Source organism: Excalfactoria chinensis, chromosome 4 (genome assembly GCF_039878825.1).
Source record: "Excalfactoria chinensis isolate bCotChi1 chromosome 4, bCotChi1.hap2, whole genome shotgun sequence".
Lineage (NCBI taxonomy): Eukaryota > Metazoa > Chordata > Aves > Galliformes > Phasianidae > Excalfactoria > Excalfactoria chinensis.
In genome coordinates, this window is record NC_092828.1 from 31,929,929 (window position 1) to 31,956,890 (window position 26,962).

Sequence of the window (26,962 nt, forward strand, 5' to 3'; positions counted from 1 at the left end):
TTGGACATACACACACTAGAGGATGAATATCTGAAGAAGAACTTACGAGGAGCAAGAGGGACCAAGTTTCATCTTACTTTCCAACAACAGCTTATTGGATACACCATGTGCGTTACATACGCATTTACCGCGTCATCAACTTCACTGTAGGTATCTCAGTTCAATTGCAGAGATATTAAACAAATCCATAATATTTTCAATGTCTGTCTTGTCTTAAACTTTGGAGACACTTCCTCCTGCAACGTGTCTGAAACACAGATGTGTTTGCTAGAACCTGTTAACGACACAAAAATAGTAGGGGCAATCTAATTTTTCCCTAACCATACCTGAGCAAAATGCCACAGCATTATAAAACACAGGAAGACATTTAAATACAGACATATTTATAGTCATAACTAGTTTCTCTTCTATATACTCACATGCCACATATTGTACACTTATATGGAGTACTTTTGCTAGCCAGTAGTTGATAAACACAACCAACTTTACGCCATAATTACTTTATATACTGGCTCATCTGCCTTAAATACCCTCATAACCCTCATAACTTTGGTACTGCTCACATTCATTAATGTTCTTTTCAGTCTGCAGAAACGCAGGAAAGGCGGTGCAATTTTAGCGACAGGAGACCATGGTGCAGAAGTAGAGCTGGCCACATTCACATCTTTGTTTTTGAGGCCCTTCTGTGGGTGAACATTGTTCAATGATAGAAATCAGCAGAAAATGTCTTACAGCTATTCCATCCTCTTCTCTCTCTAATCTTTCACCTGCTCATCTCAGGAAACAGACAAATGTGTCTGACTTAGCCTATAAAGCAAAGTTTTGCATAGGATACACTCAGATAATCTTTTTTTTTTAGGAGTAAATCCAGCCTGTGACTGCAAGCAACAGCTACATGGCTTAGAACCCTCGAGAACTGTCTAGCGGAAGCTAAAAGTTATACCACTTACTCCTGGGCCTCACATGGAACTGCTTCTCCAATTACTGGCATGCACACGTGGAGAGACAGGCCATCTCATCAGCTACACTGAACACTTCTTGGTCCAAAACTGACCACACAATGCAGATGGCATTGCAGCAGGTACCTCCAAGCACATACCTCCAGTGGCATTGGTAGAGTGCATGCAAGTTCAGGAAGACATGGGAAAGTAGGGAGACCTTGCAGCAAAGTCAAACAGCAGTCCTGCTGGTGAGTGACTCTGGGAACAGTCCTAAACTGATACATTGTACTGGGTATGGAAGTGATGTGGGGGACATATTCTTGCACTCAGCAAACTGGAGTCATTGCATCGTTGGGCTGCTTGGGAAACTTGAGTTGCTCCATCATAAGCTTCCTGTAATCAAAGAAATCTAACTACATCCTCAGACATAATCATGTGCCAAAAACCCATAGAAATCACTTGAATAAATACCATTTGGGCTCTGCACAGATCTCCTCAGTATACGCATGTCTCATTTCTATATATCCGAATTAATCTTGATCCTGGGTTGAGTCTGATTTTATCCAAGTCAGTTACAACCCTCCTGCCCCACAACCTTTTTTATCTTGATGACTTTTTAGCATCTGAGGTAAGAAATAAGGTACAAAATATTACCCAAGACCTTCTTCCCCTACTCAAACACACTTCTAATTATTCATTTCATTAATTGATTGCATTAGGGAACTGCAGCATCAAGCATATCACATTTAGGACACATCTGCATTCTCCCTTTTAATACCTCTTCATGATTTGCAATGCATTTCTCTCATTTAGAGGCAGAATAAAATTTCCTAATGCAGACTGAATTTATTCAGAAGCACAGAAGTCAGTTGCCTTTACTACTGACAGATGCACTTCAGTGTAATTAGTTTCATGACTATTAATGAAATAACTCATTTGAACTTTTGCCACTAAAATGTTAATGAGTAAGACCGGATCGTGGTTTTGTAATGGGATACAGATCCTTTTACCTTCACAGTTTGTTAGTTCAGATCTGGCCCATGTCCACCATGACCAAAGGTCATTTACTACCTGAAGACTACTTGATAATCTGTATGCGATGAGTTGGTTGCATTAAGCCTGTTCTTAGCAAGGAACAGCCTAACAATTTGCTTTCAGCAGAAAAGCAAAATGGAGAAAGGTCACCGTAGCATGCTACTTTTATATAGCTGTGGTCAGAAAAATTCAGTCCTTAGGACTGTTTACCCTGAACCTTTCACCAGCAATGAATTCAATGAAAGCAGAAAAGAAATAATTTGAGCTGAAAAAGCTTGTGGATTTTTTGTGCAAGACACAATTAGCCTCTCTGACTCACAGCCGCAGATAGTTGGCTTTTACCTCCTAGCGTGCTTCTAAAGAAAACTGGAAAATAAATAAATAGTAAAACCCACAAGAGATCAGACCCACTCATTAGTTCAGACAAAACATTTCAGGGGCGAACAGCGTTATTTCTGGTACACTGTTAGCTGTTATGAGAACAAAACCTAAAGTATACACAGGATACCCAATAGTGGCCAACAGATACTGCACCCACAAGATTCAAGAAACGATGCTTTTCTGTTTGGGTAGTGATATAATTCAGCCCATAGTTAAGTGCATCCCCAAATGAACAAACTGACCCTGATGACAGAATGGTGCAAGCCTTAAGAATTGCCACTACAGACATGCTACAAAATCATGTGTTCAAGGACATACAGAACTGGGCCTTTAGGTAGGGTAGGTACAACAGATCAACTCAAGCAGAATTTCCAGGACTGCACTCAAGCTGTACTAGAGCTCAATCCAGGTTCTACACCTCACTATCAGGATGATACCTCCAGTACCATATTCCATTGCATTGTCAGCTCACTGTTGCCTCTGTACTGACTCAAAGCATGGCCTTATAATGAAGCAACTTGGCAATATTGTCGTTTTGCTAATTGTAAACTAAACACAGTTTCTTAGCTTTCTTTTCCCTTGGTTTCCCCCCTTCTGTCTTTAGGCTCCTAAAAATGTACTTCTACCTGGATAGAATATCTCCTGAAAGAGATCTGTGAGAGACCATACAAATACTCACCACTCACCTTGGCTACAGAAAATGAAATGAAAACTGCCTCAAGCCTGTGTGGACTGGATACTATGACAGGAGCGCTCTTTCAAATGTGGTTATGGGCTACCGTCTTTGAATGTCCATGTGTGCAGATGGAGGAAAAATGAAATGGTTGTAGAGAGCTGTTATTCCAAGAAATGTTTAACATAATGATCAAGACTTAGGCTTCAGTTTTGCACTTTTTTTTTTCCTTTTTTTTCTTTTTTTTTTTTTTTTTTTGAAAGTCATAGGATCATTGAATTGCCAAGGTTGGAAAAGACCTCCAAGATCATCCAGTCCAACCATCCACCTACCACCACATTTCCCCACTAAACCATGTCCCATTGTCCCACATCTACACATTTCTTGAACACCTTTGGGAACAGTACACCTCATATTAAGGCAGGTCATTCTTTTCTTGGAAGGGAACAATCAGTCACAGAACTACTAGCCAGGCAGACGTCATATATTTACATACGCATACGTATATGTATGTGATTAGGCTTTCCTTAGCAATATACAACATATCAAAGTCCAAGAAGAATTTATTCAGAGCACTGCCTTAGATTTCACAGGGGGCAGGGACTGTACATGCTTGAAGTTTTCAGATGCCAGCATCCCTGCAAGTCTGCTTCCAGGTACCTTTTGCAAACCAGATTTTTATAAGGTGTTTATTAGTAGGAACCCACTGGGGAGGCATCATAACCACTAGTCATCTTCGAAACCTCAGACAGCAGTAGGGTTAGTGTCTCACTCCATGCTCCTTTCAAAGGCAGACATTCACACTACATCCTGCAGCCTTAACTCCAACTTCTTCTCCATTCATAAGCAGTCTTTTTCTTCTATTCCCAGCTTTTCTACAAATGAGTCCAACGGAGCACGAGTCTTTCAAAGAAGACCCAGAGAAACAACTTATTCATTCATTACGAATCCTCCAAACCCCACATCAGCACAAAGAACTGTGGATTTCCCTGTTATACTCCTGATCCACTGACTGAAGGGTAGCTTGGCACCGGCCCAACGCTTTCACCAGACCACAGCGGCTGCATCCTCACATGTTACCCTGCCACCAAGTGCTGTATCATATCAGCTGGCTGGTACTTTTAGCCAGGAAGCCACGCTGCCAGCCAGTGCTGTCATTTTAAGCACAAACATGTTTACACAGCTTGTTTATCAACTCTAATACTTAATCCAAACAGATTGCATACATATTGACATTAGCAGGCAAGGGTGACAGAAGGATTACCTCAATGGAGCAAAACTCTACTTGTCTTCATGCAGACAGTCAAGAGGAAAAAGTGCTCTTTTAATAGCACTGCTGGAACACTATGCTTTGATTCTCTAGAAATGGGGCGTTTTGTTCTGTATTCATATTTTCCTGTAACAACAAGCTATGGCACTATCTTCCTATTGACAGATCTTGTTGCTGTTTGCAGGTTTCTTTATTTTTAGTATTTGGGCTTCTTCTAAAGTGGGATCTTCTGCACTTCACAGTAACGTTCCTGAAATAACTTTGAAGAAGAAATAATGAGCCTCCCATTACTTTACAGGTTCTCTAATACAACATAAGCAGCTTTACAAGGCTTAGCTAGTCTCTGCTGACCTAACTGCACATTTCACTCCTACAATAAACTAAAATAAACAGCCTGCTTCCAAAACAATTGACCAATTAACAGAGATTTGGTGATTTTCTTACTACAAAATAAATCCCAGTCTTTCAAAAAGTCAAAATCAGGCTTATCAAACAACAGTGGATTAGATTACTATAAAGCTCTCACGTTGAAAGTGACAGACTTCATGTTAAGAAGCAAACCAGTGTTGTGCTAAGATTATTATGTGTTAGGGGTTTGTTCTTTTGTTTTGTTTCTATGTGTTTTTTAATTCCCAACATTTTCAGGTCATTTTTTGCCCTTGGCCTCTGATTCACTATATCAAGAGCAGTCCCCGTGTTCAAATCCCCCTTGGCTGCAGCGTCTGACTGCTCCCCGATCAGCCTGCTGGTGCTTTTACAGGATGTATCTGCCACTGAGTCCCCGTGTCCCCGCAGAGAGCAGGAGGTCACTGGCTGCTGCTCAGAGAACCTGGAGAGCTGGCCCTGAACTCAGCCTGGCCCTGGCAATGGCTGGCACATGAAAGGCAGACTCCAGTCGCTGACCTGCCATAAACTTCTCTGGTTCTGCTCCAGGAGAGTCAATAACTGGCTTTTTATTAACAGATGTATTTAGTAGATAGAAGCTCATGGAATTTACTGTCTGGACCATCAGCATCTATTGCACTGTGCAAAAGGAAAAGAGGCAAGGATTTTACGCCTCCACACTGAGTATGTACTGATACTGGGAAGTACCGAGAGGAGAGGGTGTATAATTGGAAAAGAAAAACAATTTTCTCAAACTCAGCTCACTGCTCCTGTGATGGCAGATGCCTTTGAATCGTTACCATCAATGTTCTGGACCAGTGCTTTGTTGGGAAAATAAATAAATAAAAACAAAACGATAGCTAGGCAACACTCAGCTCAATCTATCAGGCAGAAAATTGCATATTGATAAAACTTACTTCACAAGGGTTTCATGCTCTTCTTTTCAAAGCTCTAGCTCTACTTTAGCTAAGCATTTGGTTTGTGAAACCCCAGTGGCAGTTCTGTAGAGCATTATAAACATAGTATCATTTAGCTTTATGAAAAAAAATATAGTTTGCTATCCACAACCCAAGCACAACGCCTGTGGTATTTTTCAGTTTCTCATTTTTGGATCTTTATCTCCTGGCTGATTCATTTAGGCAAAGGTATAGGTGAACGAGCACAATGATCCAATGGGAAATGCAAGGCAAAGGTACCCGCGGGCATTGCTATATGTACCGTGTGTAACAAAAATATGTAGGTAAGAGATTAAGCAAACACTTGAGCTGATCTCAAGAACCAGTGACTAAGAGCAAAGGAAGAGACACTGCTCATTCCAAGCAGCTATTTATGTGCTGACGAGCCTTATCTCCCCGACTGCCACCATCAGCACTGATAGCACATGAAAAACTGTGCATGGGATTAATAGATATTTTTTACCTAACTTCACAAAAAAAAAATAATACAAATTAAAAAATCCAGAAACTGACTGTGATAGGAACTGACAGGAAGTGCAGCTGAAAAGGGCAAAGCAATCCAAAGTGCCAAAATGTTTTCCACTGCTGTGTGCCGCTCCACATGTTTACTAAACCATGTGATGTTCTGACCACCTTAGTATAAACACAGACAGGACCACCATGAACTCATTATGCACAAGCAGGGACCACAAATGCAGGCTGAACCTTCCCATTTTCTCTGCCAGGCACATATTGATTAAAAACATGAAGAAAAGCTGGGCTTTCTTCCTTCTTGGCTATAAAGACCAAAGAGCTCAGAGGCTAAGTGACTCAAGACAAATCACAAAACAGCCGACTACCCAACATATGTGACTGGTGGACAGCCTCAGCCCTTGGGAAAAAATATCAGGAAAAAAAAAGGAAACCTTCTGATGGCTACAACAAAAAGGCCTTAACTACGGTCCCAGTGGAAGGAACCAAAGGTTCAGGCAACCTGTAACCCAGAACTTATGTCCCACGTCTTCCATGTATCCTTCTGAGGATAAGATACCTGACAAGACAAACCAAAGGAAATGCTGTACAAACAACTCACTATGCAATTCTGAGGTGAAATTTTAATTGCACAGAAATAAAGGCCTTCAGCTTTATCATTATAAAAGCAGTTTTACCTTCCTCCTCTTGCACGCTTGAATTTCTTTTGATTGTGCAAGTGAATACATCACTTGATTGAGCAAGTTCTGGCATGGTGACATTTATTCAGCAAATATATATAAGGGACTAAATTTCTAAAGTAACATGCATGAATGCAGTTATATGCTTTCCTGTAATTATTCCAGGTTGTCACTTCAATACCATCCCTCCAATGCAACTGTGTACAAAAGATGAACTCCCCAGTGAGCACACAGATTTGAAAGGCACCCTTTTCTATAGCTGGATATATCACATATCTCATTTCATATTTCAACTGGATGTTCATAAAAACCTCTTTGATGAAAACGTATGGAGCAGTAGCAAAAGGGCATTTCACACAGGAACATCTAAGCCCTACCACTGAATCTTCACAGAATCACAGAGATCATCAAGTCCAACCACCCTGTTGCTAAAGCATGTACCTTATAATAGGTCACACAAATAGACATCCAGACAGGTCTTGAATATCTTCACAACCTCTTTGGGCCTCATCCATTTGCCTCCCACCTCCCTTGAGATATTTATAAGCATTAATCAGTCTGTCTTCTTTTCCCCAGGCTGAACAGACTCAGCCTTTCCTCATATGGGACATGCTCCAGGCCCTTTATCATCTCTGTGGCATGCATGTACCTCAATAATATCAAGAACCGTCCTGCAGATGAGTGAATGCATCACTAGTCAAAGAAAAAGGAGAAAAAAATATATAGAGAGATGCTAAGTTATAATATGATATTTTTCATCCCTTCCCTTTCAGTGGCTTACAGAGCACTCTGGTAGCAATTCCCTTACTGTATTATTTCTTTCTCCATGTAAGTTGTCATTCAGAAGTCATTAAGCAGAGAAAGCACTAATTGTCATTCATTTATCATCACAGCTATGTATGCTGGATAATCCAGATTGATTCATCCAGGAAGTATTATGAAAACCCATAGCTTTTAGATGCTGATATACCAAGAGACTTGGAGAACCATTGCCTGCATCTTGCTCTATGTCAACACTACATGCTTCTGGGAAGCTCCTAGTCCTTTGGGGCAATTCTGGAGGTTTTCTGGCTTGTGCGTATGCAGTATTCTCCTCTCAGATGGCTCAGATCTAGTGTACATCTCAGGCCAAATTAAAGCACGATACAATTCTGAGATCTTCACTAGCAACAAAATTTACCACTGGCATCTCTAGAATTGTTTCTCAGTGCTTAAGCCTGCCTTTCCAGTAAACAGAAAGGGCATACCCAGCAGTTGCCAGAAGAAAGTTGAGACTGATGCTTGGCTGCTGCTCTGCTTTGGTTACTGTTATTAATTATGCCCAAATTCCTTCAATTTTCAAGGCTTTATGGATGTCTTGATTCCCTAGTTTTACTCTGCCGCCTCTTCTTAACGTTTCAAAGACTTGCCTGCCTCAGGTGGTCTTTTCTTCTGTTTTGAGCTACCCTGTTACTAATGCAACACCTACAGTCCCTGTGGATCCGGCTCCAGGGATGTCTGTAAGGAGGACAGAGCCAAGCCCATAGCATCCCACAGGAGCAATCTTTCTGAAACTGTTCTTGCGTAATGTAGGTCTGAATTCAGCCCTTGGTATTTTTAGATAGCAAAATGAGCTGAAACACCTTTCATTACAGTACGTGCATTGCCTGAACCAGTTCCAACCAGGTGTGTGTGGGGGCATCACGTTAAGTCGATCAACACCGCTCATACAACCAAGGGTACAATTAAGGGGAAAATCCACAAAGGGCTCAGCCTACAGATTTGCACAGGAAATGCAATGGAAGTACAGCAACACGTTTCTTCTCTAATTATTTCCTGTTTACACAAAACCCAGCACTGAAGGGATCCTATCACAATAACCACTATAGTAGCAAAGCTCTGCACAGGTTAATTAAATTTTGCAAAGAGAGGTTCACCATGCCTCAAAGGCTGCCCTCTTTCAAATTCCCCCTTTCCTTGGCTGGAAGGAAGAGGTTCCAATATGCAATCCCCCTCACTACTCATCATTAAGTACACTTAGGTTTAGCAGTATTTACACTTGAGAAGACTTACAAAGAGAGAGCTAAAAAGATGACCCAGAACACTGCAGATTCCTCCTGGTCATGCAGAAAATGGCCATCTCATGTCCCTTGCCACGGAGCTCATTTTCCAAACCTTTCAGATGCTGACCAGAAGGGTTGGTGTTCTCCCACCACCACCTCCTCAGACTCATCCTCCGGACATCCCACTTATTTCCCAGCTACTTATATTGCTTAAACAACACTGGCTTGAACTAATTCTAATAAACAAATATGCAGTAGTTCTAGCAACAACTAAAACATACACAGCTAGTTGATCCATTCATTTTTATAAAACAGCTTCCTAATTTGGCTCTTATGAAGAAGGCAACTGGCTCTAAATACATCACAAAGCTGTGTTTTTTTCTGCAGGCAGTGAAGTGCTGCAAAGAACACATTGAACCCTCTGCAGTTCTGCAGGTGTAGGACTAGGGGAAAGGATGACCAGTGCCTATATGATTTACATCAAGAGTTGTCCACCATTCTACTGAGAGCAAAGAACAGTGTTATTGTAATCCTGTACTGGGCACTCTAATCTGTGCCTGATCACCTGTTATTGCTGAAGGATAGCTTGTGTAAATTTGGAGGTATGATTTTATCACCTGCTAAAAGGTTTCCATTTAAATCCACAGCTACATCCACTTCTACACCTGAATATCATGCAAAATCCCATGCAATACATCCAGATTTCCACACACCATGTGTGTGTTTCTAAGCTCTCAGGGACCTTCTGTCTGCAGGAAAACCTTTGCACTGAGAAAGACCATTGCATCTTTATCTGCTTTGCTACGCTATATACAGTAAAGGCAGATATTATGGTTGCATCTATGGAGAGCAAAAAGAAGGGGAAGTACTAAATAAAGACAAAAAGCTTTAGTGTCTAAAGTAAAATGATGATTTCATAACTGAAGAGTAATTGTATCAGAGATTAGCTGTTAGTAGAGACAGCATGACCGTACGCACGGAATAGCCTAAAGACAATTGTGATTTTGGAGAGCACTTTTCCACAAGGTGAGAACATTTCACACAACATTAAAAGCTGAAATGGTCTTGTGCTTTTTGCATCTGGAAGTCTGTACTTCATGCTTCACTTCCTACCTACCTGGCTTAGAACCTGGCCCTGATTCATCAGTCCTCTCTCCACAAAGCACTAGACACATTACAGAAGTGTTTATCAGCTTGATTTAAAAATGAATCATCGGAAGACTTTTTAAGCTGAACAAATCAAAAACCTGAAAAAGGCAAAGAGCAAGCAATGAATGTCACAGAGATGCAACAGGGACAATGGGAATCAAATACTTCAGGTTCAGACAGATGAATTTCGCCATACACATCTTAGCTGCAGAATGTAAGCAGTGAAAATACTGTAGCCTAACGTGAACTAATAAACCACCAGGAGGAATCTGGAAGCATACTGAATTATTTTTGACTAGCAGAGAAATAAAATGGTGTTAATACCTGCAGAAGAAAACTCCGCAGATCTGACAGAAAGTATCCCAAGTGGTGCTTCCACTTGGTGCAAAAGTATTTGTCATGTCCAGGGAAGAACCCATGGAGAAAATCTGTCAGATGCAAGTAACTGCAAAATGACTACAATACAGCAGCACCTCTGTGAACTCAAGCAAAGATTTCAGCAAAGACTGAAAGATATTTACTCGTAAATCTATTAAATATATAAATCCCAGGATTTGTACACATTACCTCCAGTTATTAGACAACAAAAGCTGATCCAAGGAAGGTTAGCAGGCATTTAATGTGGAACTAGAGACAGAAAAGCCTGACAAAATATACAGAAAAATCATAGGAGGATTACATCCATAAGAGAATCAAATCTAGATATGCATTTGAATCCCTTTTGTAGAATTAGCACTTTATTATATGGCTCACGGTATAGAAGAAAACTTGTCCTACGGCATTAGGGGAAGCTCTGCCTCAGCCAAGTGTGGCAGGGCTGGGTTTGCCAGCTCCAACACTATATCAGAAACATAGCAACCACAGGTGCAGACATAAAAGCTCCTTTTGTAGACGTTTCTGATACCAATCATAACAGGCATTCCTTGTAAGAGATGAACTGTCAACTGGAAGATGCTCTCTGATAGCTTAGCTACAGTGATACAGCAGCAGTTCTCAAGAAGCCAGGAAATCATGAATAATTTTAACTTTAAAGCTGATATGCTGACTCTGTTTTTTAAATAAAGCAGGTGTATATGTAATGTGCATTTACTTTAAAACCTGACTTACAAGATCAAAATGTCCGTAGCCTGGAGTACCACTAAATCCAAGCTAGATTCATTTTTAATCACTGCAAACCAGGATAGAAACTGTCAGCTACTAGAGGGCAGATTAAACTTTAATATAGTTCAGAAACTCTGGAACTTACAATTGAATTGCTGGAGAAGCACTCTTATGCCAAAAGAAGTTCAAATGAAACAGAAAAAAGCAGTGGCTGATACTTATTTTTGTGCTGTAACCGGCAGGGTGTTTCTCTCTGGGAACCTGAAGTGGGCTGGAAACATCAGAGCTGAGTATCATCTCGGTGAACAAGGCTTTATGATCTGTTGGACAGCTTCTTACACCTCCTTGGCTAGCACACTGTTTTATACCTCATTTCAATCAGTCCAAATCTGTTCCCCTCTCTCTAAACCTATGCTGGGCAGATGCAGGCACTCTTTCCAAAGTTAGCTGCTGATGCTTCTACAACCATGTCAGTCTATCTTGTGAAGGTGGTTTTAAGTTTTAGACCAAATACAGTGCTGAAGTCTACATTGGTTAGCAGAAAGAAATACATTCAAGGATATGGGAAAAACAAGCTTCAGTGAGCTACCAAGTCTGAAGCTTTAAAAGGAATCAACATACCACATAGGCCAGTAAAGAGTAGTGGACTAAACACGAACGCTAAAGGTCTATTAAAGTCATTAAAACTTGTTAGCCTTAATAACAACTGCATTAAGATGTCTCAACATGCTTGTAAAATAAACAGCTGGAAAATCTGGTCTAAGAGAGAAGTAATATATGGATGTTTCTCTGTCTCTGCCCACAGCCCCAACCACCTTCAGGAGGTACCAATCATCTCCTTGTATCTTAAATGAAAAGCTGGATGGCCTGACTTGGGCAAGGGAGTGGATACGGAGTCATGGTTCCCATTTTCACTCCTGAGATCTTCACTGAAGAAGCCATTCATCCCCAAAACTCGCTGTGTGGCTGAACAAGGGAACATCAAAACATCACTAGAAGCATTGCTGCTGCCTGGGGTGGAGGAGAGACCCTCTGCTGCAGTGCCATTGCTCACCCTGTCCTGGGATACAGCACCACGCTGAAGGCAAAGCCCACTCATAGCATGCAATACCACCGACTGATAAAGATGTGGCACCTTTTCTAAAGCTCTCACATTATTGTCTGTTCGAGGGCTGGTTTCTGTTTGGTTGGGCAAAACAAATATAAATTTATCATTTACATATAGGAGACAGCAGATTTTCTTTGCCAGCAAATACAACACAAAAACAGAGGAAGCCGAAGTAGAGAAGGACTAATCTAATGGAGGATGTGCTCTGGTCATCATTTAGTCCTCACTGAATGGGTCCACAGTGCCAGGCACTGCTTTTGAGACTCAGTAAAAGTAAGTGCAAAAAGTACACACACCCTCCCTGTACTGTTTGCAAACATATTTGGTACAGCGCATGTTCAGAATCAATGACAAAAATGTAAATCCAGAACCGAGCAAACTTGGTCCCAGGTTCTTAGTATTGTCACTGAAATGCCTAGAGGGCTTTCAGTGCTCAGTTTGAGAAGCCCACAGTCATTGTTGCTACAGAGAAACATTCAACAGAAGAAAACACCAGAGAAGCAGTGCATTTTCTGCCCTCTAGCACTTGCAGAAATCCCAAATCAAAACTGCCAAGACTTTCAAGTCTTGTATTTCTGTTTGCAAATGCCAGATGTCCCTAGTGTAACTAAACCTGCAAAACCCACACCTGCAATAAACAGTACCATAAATACAGGTTAGCATAATAAAAAAGAACTGGTGTGTAGAGTTCATCACTTCAACACAGACAGGATTTCAAAGGCATCTTCAGTGCTGAATTACACTCGGTGATGCTGGGGAATGCTGGCTGCCCAGTCCTGCTGTGACACAAACTGATAAGCAGGAAAAGGCGAATGGGAAAAGCGTGCTTCATTTACAGTGCTTCATTTACAGGTTATCCTGTGTGCTACAAGCTCCTGGGAACAGGTATGTAACGCTCTTTGATCCACGAGGGAAGAACCCATCTGCTAATTAGCTTCCCAGTAACTGACCATGCAATGTCCTTCCTTGCACGAGGATTGCTGGTAAAACACTGTACACCATCTGACCAAAAGAAAAAAGAGAAAAGAGCATTATGCGAGGGTAACTTCAAGATAGGCTTCGAATCAGCCTTAGCCAAGCAGGCCCTAAAATCTACAGGTGGATAAGAAAAATGAACGGTGAGTTGATTAGAAGAGATTGAGAAGACAAGACAGACACAACCAGCTGGGATACCCACAGATATGATTCAGGAGCCTTGTCTGACAAGTGAAAACAATAGTCTTTGCATACCAACCAAGATCCTCAAAGATTTTGGGGAGTGTTGCTTAATACTGGTACTGATGGTATTTGGGCAGATAAGCAGCTGTACTTCCAGATTCACCTAAGCATTGTACATCAAGATCAGTCACCCTTTCAAATGGCAAGAGACCCCGTCACTCAAGGGCTCTGAGTGGAAGATCAAAGTGGTAAAACAAGTAGTGCTGAAAAGGCTCAGATCACCAAGGAAGAGGAGCTGAGTCAGCCTTATCTGGGAGCATCCTGCCAGTCTTTGATTCCCTATGCAGAGATGGCAGAAGCAGACCAGCAGGGCTCCAGCAGCCCTAAAGCTCCTTCACACTCCTAAACCATGCCCACAGCCAGCTCCAGAGCTGCACAGCTTGGAAGAGCTTTCACATGGGGACAGCACTGCAGCAAGAGATAGAAGCACAGCAGTCTCTCCCATGGAGGTCCTTCATCCCCTTTATTTGATTGCTGTTGCTCACTTGTACATGAGTAATGTTAACATTTGCCCTGAAACGTAGACATCTCCCACCACAATCACAGGCAAACACATGCACTCTGATCATAGAGCGTCCAAGGCACAGCCCTGGGAGCAGAGATAAAAATCAACACAGCAGGAAACAAGGGAAAAAGGCAGCACGAGCATGAGTCAGCAAATGTGGGCAGCCTTGCTGGAAGCACTGCAGGCAAAGTCAGATGGGAAGCAGTATCAACCCAGTGATACACTATCCCTGTACAAGAGGCCCCATTTGTGAGGAGGGCAATGCATTTTCATGTAGCTTTGGGTAAGGTTTTCCTGTAGATTTCTTCCATTTCTCCCCCTTTGTAGGAAAAAGAAATCTATACCGTATTTAGAGAATGAAGGGTGATGGTAGAGATCTAGTCACTTGTCACTGCAAAGACCTCCTGGTCTCAGAATTAGCCTATTGGCACTGTAGGCCAGAAAACGCACCACTGAACATGCTTACAAATTAGCCTGTGTCCTGGCTCGTCCTCCCACAAGCTCTGCAAACCAAGTCACTGACCTTCTGCCTTTGGCCAAGGAATCACACACGGCTGTACCGCACTTGCTGGCTGCGGTTACAGAAAGTGGTGAGTAGGATGAGGCAGCAAGAGACAGGGCCAGGAAGTCTTGTGAAACTCACTGGGTTTCAAGCTACCAGCAAACCTATTGCCAGTTACCTGTTTTTCTGATATGGCACACAAAAGCCATCACTAGCCAGCACCTCTGGGAAACAGGCCCTTGATCCACCACATAACCCCATTTACCACATATGTACATTCCTCATGTGTTGTCCTTCCTCTCCATGGCAGTCCTGCAGGAAGCCCAAGGAATGGCAGCTGAGCTCAATTCAGCAGCATTCACATCACCATCTGAACAAAGCTGTTACCACCACCATACATAATCCCACAGACTGGAATGAATCCCAAACATCAGTTTTCAGAATGAGGGTCTTTGAAAGGCCACAGTTCTCCAAAAGGGTGCCTTACCCTTCTTAGGGCAAGACATACAAAGAGCAACTGACATTCCCAGGTCTGCTCTGCCCAGAGCAGAGAAGGCTGAGGGGAAGCCTCATGGTAGCTACAGCTCCTCACAGGGAGCTGTGCTCTCTAGGGACAGTGACAGAACCCAAGGGAATGGCACAGAGCTGTGTCAGGGGAGGGGCAGGCAGGGGTTAGGGGAAGGTTCTGCACCAGAGGGCAGTGGGCATGGCCCTGAGCTGCCAGAGTTCAAGGAGCCTTTGGACAATGAAATCAGACATAGGGTTTGGATTTTGAGTGGGCCTACGTGGAGCCAGAGATTGGAGTCATTCACAACTTACAGCTTTTGTGCCCACTCAGGCAGCCAGAAGAAGACTGCACAGAGTGTGCAAGCCACAAGCCACACGTGCACTTCCATGGGCATTAAGTACCAACAGACATGTCATCTACCTCTCCTATGAGGAAAGGTTGAGGGAATTAGAATTGTATAGCTTGGAGAAGAGAGGGCTCCAGGGAAACCTCATTGTGGCCTTCCAGTACTTGAAGGGAGAGTACAAACAGAAGGGAGAACATCTGTTTACAAGGGAAGATGATGACAGGACAAGGGGGAATGATCTTAAATTGAGACAGGGGAGGTTTAGGTTAGATATTAGGAGGAAGTCTTTCACACAGGGTGGTGACGTACTGGAACAGGTTGCCCAAGAAGGTTGTGGATGCCCCATCCCTGGAGGCATTCAAGGCTGGGCTGCATGTGACTCTGGGCAGCCTGGTCTGGTGGCTGGCGACCCTGCACATGGCAAAGAAGTTGAAACTACATGATCGCTGTTGTCCTTTTCAACCCAGACCATTCTATGATTCTATGATCTCCATCTCCTATAGGCTTGCTTTTGGGAAAGTCACACAGCCTCCAGGAAAGGCAACTAGAGCAGCCAGTTTACTGCCTTTCTGAGTCTCCACAGGAGGTCATGGCCCCAGGCAAAGCCATGTCAGGTGGCCTTGGCCATCTGATTGCAGCTGTGGTTGCATGCTCCAGATCCAGCAAACACTGGCAGGCCAACCCACTTTGACATCACCCCCATGAACAAGGAGCAACAGAGAGGTGCCACGCTGCCCCACAAGCTGGCTGACATTCAAGGGGTAGCGCCAAGAAAAACACATGTTGGTACAAAGCTTACACCTGATGTGTGGGAGGCTTTCAAAATTGCTGGAAATCAAAATCTTACTTTCTTTTAATGTCATATTGGACTTCAGAGCTGAGAAGAGACCTCCAGTGAAAGTCAGTGAAGTGGCCAAGCTAGCGTGGTGAGATTTTCAGCCACAGCAGCTTTAAGTAGCTCTCAGAGCAAAACCAGTAGCAGTGCAGAACCACTACTTACAAGGCATACCTACTACCATTAGAGATGTTACCTAGCTTTCTGTCATTAAGCATATAACTCACCTAGCACGACTGTAAATATTCTGTCTAGACCTTAGTGAAGGGCAAAAGGATACTAGAAAACGGTACCTCTGCACAGTAATACAATGAACACAAGTGCCTCTATTATAACAGCACATAAGCTTCTTGAAATTCCACCGCAACTCATTCTTGAAAATTCAAGCAAGGAAAATTGACTAAAGATGTCTAAAGCCCAATTCATGTCCCCTTTAAGCAGATGCAACGTGATCTAGTTTAACAGAACTGGATCTACTCTTCTCCAGCAGTAAATTTGGACTGTAACTAATAAGGTCATCAGGAGATGGCCTCTCAAGTCAAAAGCCCGCAGAAAATTGTAAAAGGAAAGCGTAGCAAAATACTTGTATGTGATCAGGGGAGCCTCTTGACAGACACCATTTAAAATGATGTAGCTCAAAACTGCTCACCTTACTCATAAAAGTTCAGAGATCCAATGACCACCCTCAGGATCTTACTTACCCTTCGGGTCTACCCTGGAACCATCAGCCTCCCACCAGGGAATATGCTTTATGACGTCAAAGCTGCTGAAGTCATGGCGACTGCTGAGGCAAGAGGAGAATTTGGAAGACCTGAGGTTGAAATCTGTGCTCTCAGCTTTAATGTGGATACACAATAGATGTTTTCTCAATCTAGTCCATTTTTCTTTTTTAATCAGGGCATATTACCAGAAGAAAAACAGGGGGAAGAGCACTGCTCGCTCACCAGTTAGCTCTTATAATTACTGTTTCTGCCTGGACTGCCCATTTTATCAGCCTGGTGTGCGTTTTTCCTACATGTAGACACAATCTTCTTTCTCTTCATATTCTTCTTGCGTCCTTTCCAATTATTCCATTCACAGTAATGACCATTTCAAACTATGCACGTCATCACAAACATTTTACATACCAGATGCTACATTACATTCATCTAACACATACAAGTTTAGAAACTTTCTCTCTCACATTGAAGTCAGCAGAAAATTTACTATAGATTTTATCCAGGATTTTCCCAGCTAGTTGCTGCAATGTGCTTTTTAGAAGAGAGGCACCTTTCATAATGAGATATGACACAGGCTGGGCAAAGCTACAAACCAGCAGCCTTCTTTTGTTATTGCTCTATTCCAGAAATCAACAACCCTGCAACTACATCAGATGGCATCATACATGGGCAGTGCCTTAAACAAGGCATCTCTTGTGGTATCGGACCCACAGAAACAGGGTGGCATGAAGGCAGTATGATTGGCATGAATCACCAATGCAAGTAAGATTTAAAAATAACGGATTTAACTCCAAAGTATTGACAGAGTTCTGAAACAACAAATAATGATGCAAAAAAACCCAACCTGGTGCTCTGTGTACACAGAGCCATTGCGAAACAGAAGGTCACTATCGGACTGTTCTGGTGTGAGAGGTACCAAAAATAGTACTTTCTTCATCAGGCATAAGATCAAAAAACGGTATTTAAGCACACAGGAGTGATTAAGTGAGGTGAAAAGTTGAACAAGGTCAGTCAGTATCTTGTTTCAGGTAGCAGCCAACAGCAGAGTCTTACGCAAAAAGGTAACGGGGCACTGCCTTCACAAAATAAGGAAAACATTCTCCATCTCAAAACGCTTTTGTCTCTTGAATAACTTGCTTCATCACGGGTCCTCAATCAGTGTTGTGTACCCAGTCAGCTTTCACTTAACGCAACTCTGTGATTTCAGCTTCTACCTAGGAAACACAATGAAATCACCAGCTGCCAACCAAGGATAACGAAGAAACAACAAGCAAGCAGGGAATCTAAACCTAAGCTGTCCAAAAAGTTCTTTGTTATGAACAAACGCTTCCCTTAATTGTGATCTACAAAGACATGAAAAAGGAGTTGGAAAACCAGCCTCTCCTGGGAGCACAAGAAAGGAAGAAAACTCAAGGCTTTCAGCTGCCTGGGTATGTTGTGTATCTGAAACCACAAAACTACCGTTAATGTTTACAGAAGTCCTGCATTCAGCAGATGCACAGGAGAACTGGGACAATTCCCTATTAAAGCTAAAATAAGAGCAAAAGCCAGACTTTGTAAAGATCTCACAAGAAAACCACTATTTGAATGGGACAGTGCAACAACTTTGGCATCCTGCTTTTGTTTATACTTACAGGAATTTACTACCATCTTAAGTACCTCTTAATAGCTCTAAATGTAAAAGAAAAAAGAAAACCAAACAACTTTATTAGTCAGAGGATCAGACTCCTCATTAATACCATGTTGGTGCTCTTATTGAGATGAACTTGGTCCACTGTTTCTTCCTCTTAAAATGTTAACTGGCAATCCCTGGGATTGCTCTTTCTAGGTATGTTTATATGACTGATGGCTCAAGACGTACAGGGTAGATATTCATCCTTAATAATATTCTGGACTGCCCATAAATTTCATGTCCAGAAGTAAATTCAACAGATGCCAGAATCAATGCATTCCAATCAAGAAGCTCATGGTTGTGGATGATGATCAACTTATTTTTCACTCCATTTCCAAGTTTCATATGCTGGAACTAATTACCAGTAAGCTTTAAAATTTCTACTTAGAAGTTATCATCAGAAGATGTCTGAAGCTTTATTAGGCTATTTGAAGGACAATTCCTTCCATAAATTTGCAATTACGAATGGTCCAGGCTTCTGCAGTTTAATCCCACGATAACAACAATGAACTGCCTCCTCTCCGGTATTAGAGCAGCTTCTTATTCTTCAGTTACCAAAGTCAAGGAGACAGATTTTGCCCCGCATCCTTGCCACGAATGAAGTTTTCTTCAGTGCTACACAAACATAAAGTTGCATGGTATTAGCATAAAAGCTACACTGTCTGAATTCTTGTAACACAACTACTCATACAGGTCTTACCATCTCAGAATAACCTCTGTGACATGGTTAAAACACACGAACAAACAAACAGTAATACCGCAGAAAGAAATTGCTTCATATTTCCCAGCTAAGAAACTGACACACAAGGAGCAATTTTCAGGGATGACATAAGGCCCCAACTTTCATTGAAACCATGGGATTGAGCACCTCCTGAAGTACTACTCCTGGATGATGGATGTGGGTTTGTACTATGGGCTATGTGGGTCTGGGCTATGGCTGTGTTCAATTTGAAGCCAGGTTTCCGTACGCACAGGGATGGATGTACTGATCATCACTCCCCTGCATGCTGCACATTTGTGCAACTACTGCGTGCCCTCTGCAAAGCCCCAGGATCTCTGGCACAAGGTAAAACTCCTTCATCACTCCAAATAGCCACTCTCCCCACACAAGGTCAAAGATTGCTTGGCAGATACAAGATCTGCCCATCATTTCATCACTGTATGGTATGTCTCATCAGCAACATCCTGGCCACTTACCCTGGTAGATCAGGTCATGTTACTTTTGGAGCATTTCCACCTGCTCCTGAGTCCATAATTAACACAAGTAAGCCTCGTGGCAATCAAAGGTAAGACTGTTGCCCCCACAAGAGTCAATAAGGCTTGCAGCTGAAGATCTGTAATGGAGCACAGTACAAAGGGCACAAGTGCAATTGCGGCTTTGGATGGGAAAGCAATACACATTGCCACTTTGGCTTTGCCCCTTAGGATGAGAAGTAATAAGTTCCACCAGAGGAGGTTCAGGAAAATTTTATCTCAGAAAGAGTGGTCAGGCACTGTCACAGGCTGCCCAGGGAGGTGGTGGAGTATCCATACCTGGAGGCATTCAAGAAACACATAGATGCGGCACTGAGGGATGTGATTAGTGGGCATGGTAGGGGTGGGTTGGGGTCAGACTAGATGATTTTAAAGGTCTTTTCCAATCTTAATGAAGTGATAGAGCTTCTTGCTTGAGTTAGCCCAAGTGCAAGCACAGCCATGTTGCTACCCACATCTCTGCTGGCCAGGATGCCACTGACCTGAGTGTCCCTGCAGAGCACCATGCTGGACTGCAATTGTATCGCACAGAAAGCTCAGGGAATGCTACACTGTAACACACATATATGGAAGCAAGAATGGCAGGGCTCAGAATGCCAGCAATGCTGGGGGCTTCACTCAGGGATGAAGCATCGCTTTGCAAGGCACTCTGTCAGCACAAAGTAAAGGCAAATTTTTTTCTGCCTCAGCCCAGGGCAGGATTCAAGGATTCAAGTGGGCTGACAAAAGAGTTTACAATAAAAAAGTATTGTATAGCAATACACAAGTAACATGATTGTACTAATAGCTCATGTCAATACAGTCTGAGTCAGTAAAAAGTTTCTTTTACATTTCAGCCAATGCCAACTTACATTTAAAAACAATACTTTAACCTCTGACCATTTCCATTAGGGAAAAAAAATCTCTCTTGATTAAGCTTTCAAAGGAGTGTTTTTTGTCATCTTTCTTCATGCATTCCCAGTGGACCCTGTACTACAAAATCACTCTCCCAGCTACAGAAAGCTCCATAAGCACTCAAAGTTTACCCTTAAAGCAAAAAGGGAAAGCCCTGCTCTATATTCCCCTGCATATCTACAAACTCTGAAGCAGAGCGGAGTCTCTGTGCTCACACATCGTGCCTGTCCCCATCACCTGCACTCCCAAGGCACTCAGGGAACCAGTCCAGTGCTAACACTGTTAGGAAAACAGCAACATTACAGCCTTTCCCTTACAAGATGTCACCCCTTTTAATCTCTACATTTATCAATAAGAGTCCTCACATGAAAGTCAGCTGAGAAGGGCTTGGGCTAGGCTCTTGAGCAAGGGGCAGACTGTGTAAAGAGTTAAGGTACTACGGTACCAGAGTTAAGGGACTAAGGTACTACTAAGAATTAGGGTACTATGGTTAGGTTAGAGTTGGACTTGATCTTTGAGGTCTTTTCCAACCTGAGTAATTCTATGATTCTATGAACAGAAGAAATAAGTACAAACATCCCATTATTTACAGTGCCACTATAGGCAGCTGTGGAGAAGACATCAGTTCCAAACACAAAGCAAAACTCTGAGGGCTGGATAACTGGCCAGATCTTTTTCTGCTGAAGCCAACATTAATGGGACTTGGCTTTACTCCTTAGGGAGAAATAGATACTCTGGTCACAAAGACTGACTGCATTTTCAATGGTCTGGGAGGCCAGTTACACTAATGGAGTGATCGAAAGTCCTAACCATGCTAGTTGCATTCTGCTCTCATGACATGAACCAGCTGAAGATGTTAGCTGTTTTCTTCAAAAGTGCCAAAGTAGTTCTATAGCTCTTCCTAAGTGAAAACTGTCCTCAGTATTCAAATGTGCATTTGAAAATAATGGCAGTCTCCTAAATGAGTTCATGTCGGCCATTCTTACCAGGTGGCTGGTCCCACGAGCACACAGTGTTTCACATACAAAGCAGAAGAGATGTCTTCACTCCCGGAGGCTTAAAAATTCATGGAGTTGCACAAGAGATGTGCTCAAACTCCAGGAATAGGGTGAGGGAAAGGCCAGCGACTGTTTCAGAAGCAGGCTGAATCTAGAAGTCACCAACACATTTATCCTTAGGATGATACTTTTGTGCCACCATCTTTTCTGTTCTGTTGTTTTCCTCAAGCACACACAGAGACAGAAAATACCTTATCACCTGAACTCTGAAACGACAAGTGCTGCTGCTCCCCACTGGCTCCATCCTTACACTTTCAGAGAGGCAGAGTTCTGTGATGCTGCAGTACATCAGCCTTTTGCTCCGGAAAGGATGGAGGAAATGCAAAGGAGTTGCTATTTGCTAAATTCTGCGGCACCAACCTCACTCTGTACCTTCAGTCTTTCAGCTTTCTGGCCAGTTTGCACCAGAGAACAGCAGAAGGGTTTTCTGGGCACTAAAATAAACATAAAGGTAACCTACATTCTCTAAATTTGGTCAAATAAAACAGCCCCCATGCTGAAGAGCAGCTCCAGTGCTGCACTTCGTGTCCTTGCCATGGCACTCAGCAGAAGGACAGGGTGACTGCAGCATCCCTCTTCATGTTCTCCTGGCATTTTGCAAGCACTCAGTTTATAAAAAGAAATAAAGAAGTAGTTTGCATCAATCTTAGGCTGCAATACACATATGCCTGGAGTGATAGGCACAGCCTCTCATTCTTGATTTTTGCATGAGGTAAGAGTACTTAAGTGGATTAGAGAAGTTTGTTCTGCATTTAGGAAACAAACCTGTCCTGAACGACAGCGTCTGCATGAATTATTAAAAGAGAAGCACATCTCGAAACCCAAATTGGCTCACCTTCTGCCTTTCAACATCTATTTTCAATTTGGACTGGAAAGAAAATTAAAGCGGGGTATAAATGCCCCAGATTTAGGGGCACTCTCAGTCCCCTGCCACAAATGAATTTATATCAAAAGGTTAAAATCAACTTCTTGAATACAAAAGCATTTATACTAATCTAAGGCGCACGGAGTTAATTTCACAGTCATGTCTGAGTTGCCAGGCTTTCCACAGGGCTTCACTCTGTCCTACAGGTTCATTAACAAAAATGGCCACTTACTACAGCGCAGCCCCACAGCATCCTCGGGGAGCAACTAGCTCTGCTTTCATCCTCCTGCTGCCACCTGAGAGCTGACAAGGGTTAAAGGAAACAGTGAGACATGGAAAGGGACGGGGGGGAGCAGAACTCTGCAGCGCAGAGCTGCCAGGGCACACCAATGGCTCAGGATGGGATCCCAGGGCTCTGCTGCCACGGCGGAGCAGCACAGGAAAAGTTTCTGTGATTTTCGGCAAGCCCTCGCGTGACGTCACCCCAGGCAGATAATCTCAGCGCAGTCAGCACAGGCCTCCTGCCTCCCCATTGGCGAGCCCCTCGTCAGCAGACATCTGAAGATAATTATTATTGGCCAGACAATTATAACAGGAACAACTGTCACTCGGTGCCGATGCCCCAACCTGGCGCTCTGCGGCACGGCGGCACCCGGCTGCCAGCACTCTCACCACTCATCTCTGCCACTTCAGCTCCGGCCGCTTTCTGCCGCTGCAGTGCCTGCAGGCAGGATGGCAGCACTGCTGGCCCCTTTGCTGCACGCCTACCTGAGCCCACAGTCCACTGTAAAATCCACAACTTACTGATTCCAAGAAATGAAGGGCTAGAGCAGCACCCACCCTCATGGAGTAGCTTGATTAAAAATAATATTCAGCAGATTATTTGCTTCAATCTCTTTTCAAGGAAGTTTGGGAGGAGGTGGTTGGACAGCTTGACCTCAGTATTAATTTTAAGCAACTGTTTTAACAAACTCCTGCCTTAATTCTTATCTTGCTGAAATCAGAACTCCCACAACACACGCACGATAAGATCAGTGGGGCACTGCATCTTGCATGAAAATTTGGCTATCTGATGGCAGATGGTGGTAAACAACAGCCTTCCCACAACACAAGTGCAAGTTGCTTCGTGGGCCCTAATGAACCTAGCAGCTCTTCAGCCTGTTACTGGTGTAGGGTAGGGAACTAGCTCTTTGCCCCTGACATTGGTGGCCTCACACCCACCCTGCTGCCCTGCAGTAGGAGAGCACATCAGGAAGGCATGAAGTCCATGAGCTTGGAGGTTCTGGGAACAGCCCATTCATTTTTCCTCTGCATCCCAACAACATTCTCTGTACAGCATAGCTAACATAGGCCCATGGTCCATCTCACTGTGGGATGAGGGTCTCCATAAACTGAAAGAGGAAGACCTGGGATGAGGTAAGGAGGCCCTTACTCATTGCTGTTAGAGCTCTCAGCTGTCAGGAAGGCTCCACCCACATCAGCCTTGCAGGGAACACTTCCAGAGGCAGACATAGGAGTGAGGAGAACAACCCCAGTGTGCTGAAGCAAGCATGGGTATTTGCAATGGGTGATGTGCCAAGTCCTCTGTGATGTTCCTTTGCCCCAAAGAGCAGCTTGAGCAGGAGTGTGGAGGCAAAAGAGGCTCAGCCCTGGCGAAAGAGATGCAGCCATGTTGTCCCTTGCACCATAGTACATACAGACCAACCACACTGGTACCCAGGGGCACGCCACTACCCCAGGACTTTGCGTTCAAGCTTTTCCAGCTTGGCTGGAAAAGTTATTATTAAAAGGGCTTGTTAACATTTAAACAGCCCAGAACCCAGAGGGTATGTAAAGGGATTCATATGTTGCCTAAATCTGGTCTGTCCTCATATGCAATCAAGTCAGACTCCACAGATGTTCCACCAAACCCAAAAGAAATGCTCAACACTTAGAGCCACTTCTTTGCCTCTTACATGCTACAGATCTTCTTATTTTTTGTCCTTGTAAGGCATTGAGAACTACTTCTGAGATGGAAGTAAAGTAACAAATGCCACACCTCCAGGACTTGTTTACCAACACATAATTACTAGTAATAGCATAAATTCTTGCCACAGACTTCTGGGAAGCCAGATCCCATAGTTCATCCTCCCATTAAGGAGGAAACAACAGTGTTTATCCCTACTTAATAACTTCATCTCATAGACATGATGTGTGCATCCAAGTTCTGCCTGAGCTGGGAAGGCAAGCACTGCCATCAGCGCCAGCGCAGGCAAACATACAGAGTAAACTGGTGGGAAGTGGAGAAACCTTGTACAGCCCTTAGCTGCTGTGTTTTATTTGTTAGTCTTCCATCAAGTCTTACACATTCGTCTCATGCTGTAAAAGGAGCTGTTTCGTTAAGTGAGTAAACTTCCATCAGACAAAGATGCATAAGTTAACCTGAATACTGGGAGAAGCTCCACCACTATTTTCAAGAGAAGCTTGCTAGGAGAGCAGACCACAGCAGGCACGGCTCCATCTCGTTCCCTGAAACGTCCGTGGGCCACAGACTGCTCTTCTCCTTTACTTCCATAAGAACCAAATTTATGAATGGACTGGCTCTTTTATAGAGGACAAAACTACACTGAGGCTCCATGCACATGGAGCATCCCATCTCTCAGGCCGCACAGCAGAGCACGGAGTCAATGTCCTCCTCTGTTGGGCTCCGGAAGCAGGGCCTCATGCTACTGAGTCCCAGCTAGCTAACTGCAGCAAGAACACAGCCAGGGAGACTTCAGTAACACTGCTTTGCATTTACACAGTGCTTGACTTTCCCAAGGCCCTCAGCAAACAGCATCTCAGATACCAAAGCACCCCAAGAGGGTAATTCAGCATTATTACCCCGGGGTCTCTGCTGGCTGGGGAAACTGAGGCCCAGGAGAGGTTATGTAATTGTCTCAAGGTCACATAATGAAGAGCAGGAGAACGACGAGGACGATGCAGGAGTCCTGGTTCCCAGTCATGTTCTTTAATCGGAACTGCATCTCCTGTGGCTCATCCAGCTAATGCACATCTCAGACATCACCCCCTCCAACCTCTTCTTACCAGTCTGTCCTATTCTGATAGCAGTGTTCTTCCAGAATGTGAACAAAATGGGAAGCATCCATCCCTCTCAGACCAAGAGCACCTATATGCTCTCATTACTCCAGAGGCACAAGCAGCACGGGGTACCAACACAAGTTACCCACATGAGCCATGAGACAGAGTGCCCACGCGAGTAGTGAGTGATACAGGGTACCCACACAGCTCATCTGCAGGACGACAGGGATAAGCAAACCCCCAGCTGGTCATTTTGCTTATCCTGCCCGTAAGAAAAGCCCAGTTGAGACACGGGAGGATGCCGCACCAGTCCGAGCCCTACCAGATACCCGGCACTTTCCCGCCTCCACGGGCAGGGGCAGCGCTGCCTGCCGTCCCTCCGCAGCTCCCCGGGCTGAGGGTACCGAGGGGCCGCGCAGGACGAGCCTGGGCCCTGGGCGACGGAGGGCGGCAGCGCGGCGTGGGCGAGGCGCGCCCGGTGAGGCCCAGGCGGGCTGCGCGCCACCGGGGCGCGGAGGGCGGCGTGGGCGAGCAGCCGTGACGGGGAGGGGGGACCCCGGCCCCCGGCCCCAGAGCTCCCCGCGCAGCCCGCAAAGTTGATAGCGGCGCGGCTGGAAATGAAGTTTGATGGGGCGCCGGGGCGAGGGGCGCGGGGCCGCGGAGCGGCGGGGCCGGGCAGGTAGCGGCGGAGCTCTGCGCCCGCGCACGGCGCCGCGGGGCCGCGCAGCCGGCCGGGCTCAGCGCCGGCACTCACCAGTTCTCCTGCATCCACTGGATGGCCTCATGCTCGTTGAACTGCTTCTCGAATTCGTATTCCTGCAAAGTCAACACGGACATGTTCATTGGCCCGGTGGCTGCGGAGCCGCTCCCCGCGCCGAAATGCCGCCTGACGCCTTAGGAGCCGGAGAGCTCCCGCCTCCGGCCTGGCCGCCCCGCCTCAGCGGTACCCCAGGTTTAGCATAGCTCCGCTCCCCTCCGCGCCTCTCCTCCCGGGCCCGCCGGTCTCCTCCTCTTCTGCAGCCGCCGCGCCGCACAGCGCCCGGGGGCGGTGCGGTCTTAGTGCCCGCCCGCCGCCGCCGCCGCCGCCACCCGGGACACCCGCCCCCCACCGCCCCCCGGCCGGCCGAGGAAGGGGGAACCCCCGGCCGTGCCGGCAGCCCCCAGGTAAAGAAGCACAGGGTGAGGCTTAGGCAGCAGCGTGCACCCCAAAACGCCTCACGGCCCCCCAGCCTTTCTGCATCTCCTTTCACCGTGCACCTGCTGAGGTTGCGGGCCCCGCAGCTGCGCGGTCCCCGCGTCTCACGGCCCGGCCCGGCCCGCTGCAGAAGCGCTGGC

General features: G+C 44.6%; 1 protein-coding gene across 1 annotated transcript in view; it reads right to left on the reverse strand.

Moving 5' to 3' along the window:
- Positions 1-26,678, reverse strand: part of ELOVL6 (ELOVL fatty acid elongase 6) — a 64,778-nt gene extending 38,100 nt beyond the window's left edge. The window contains exon 1 of the mRNA XM_072335437.1: positions 26,382-26,678. Coding sequence (XP_072191538.1) covers positions 26,382-26,470 — 89 coding nt within the window. The 5' untranslated portion in view covers positions 26,471-26,678. The remainder of the gene's footprint in view (positions 1-26,381) is intronic.
- Positions 26,679-26,962: the final 284 nt, after the last annotated feature.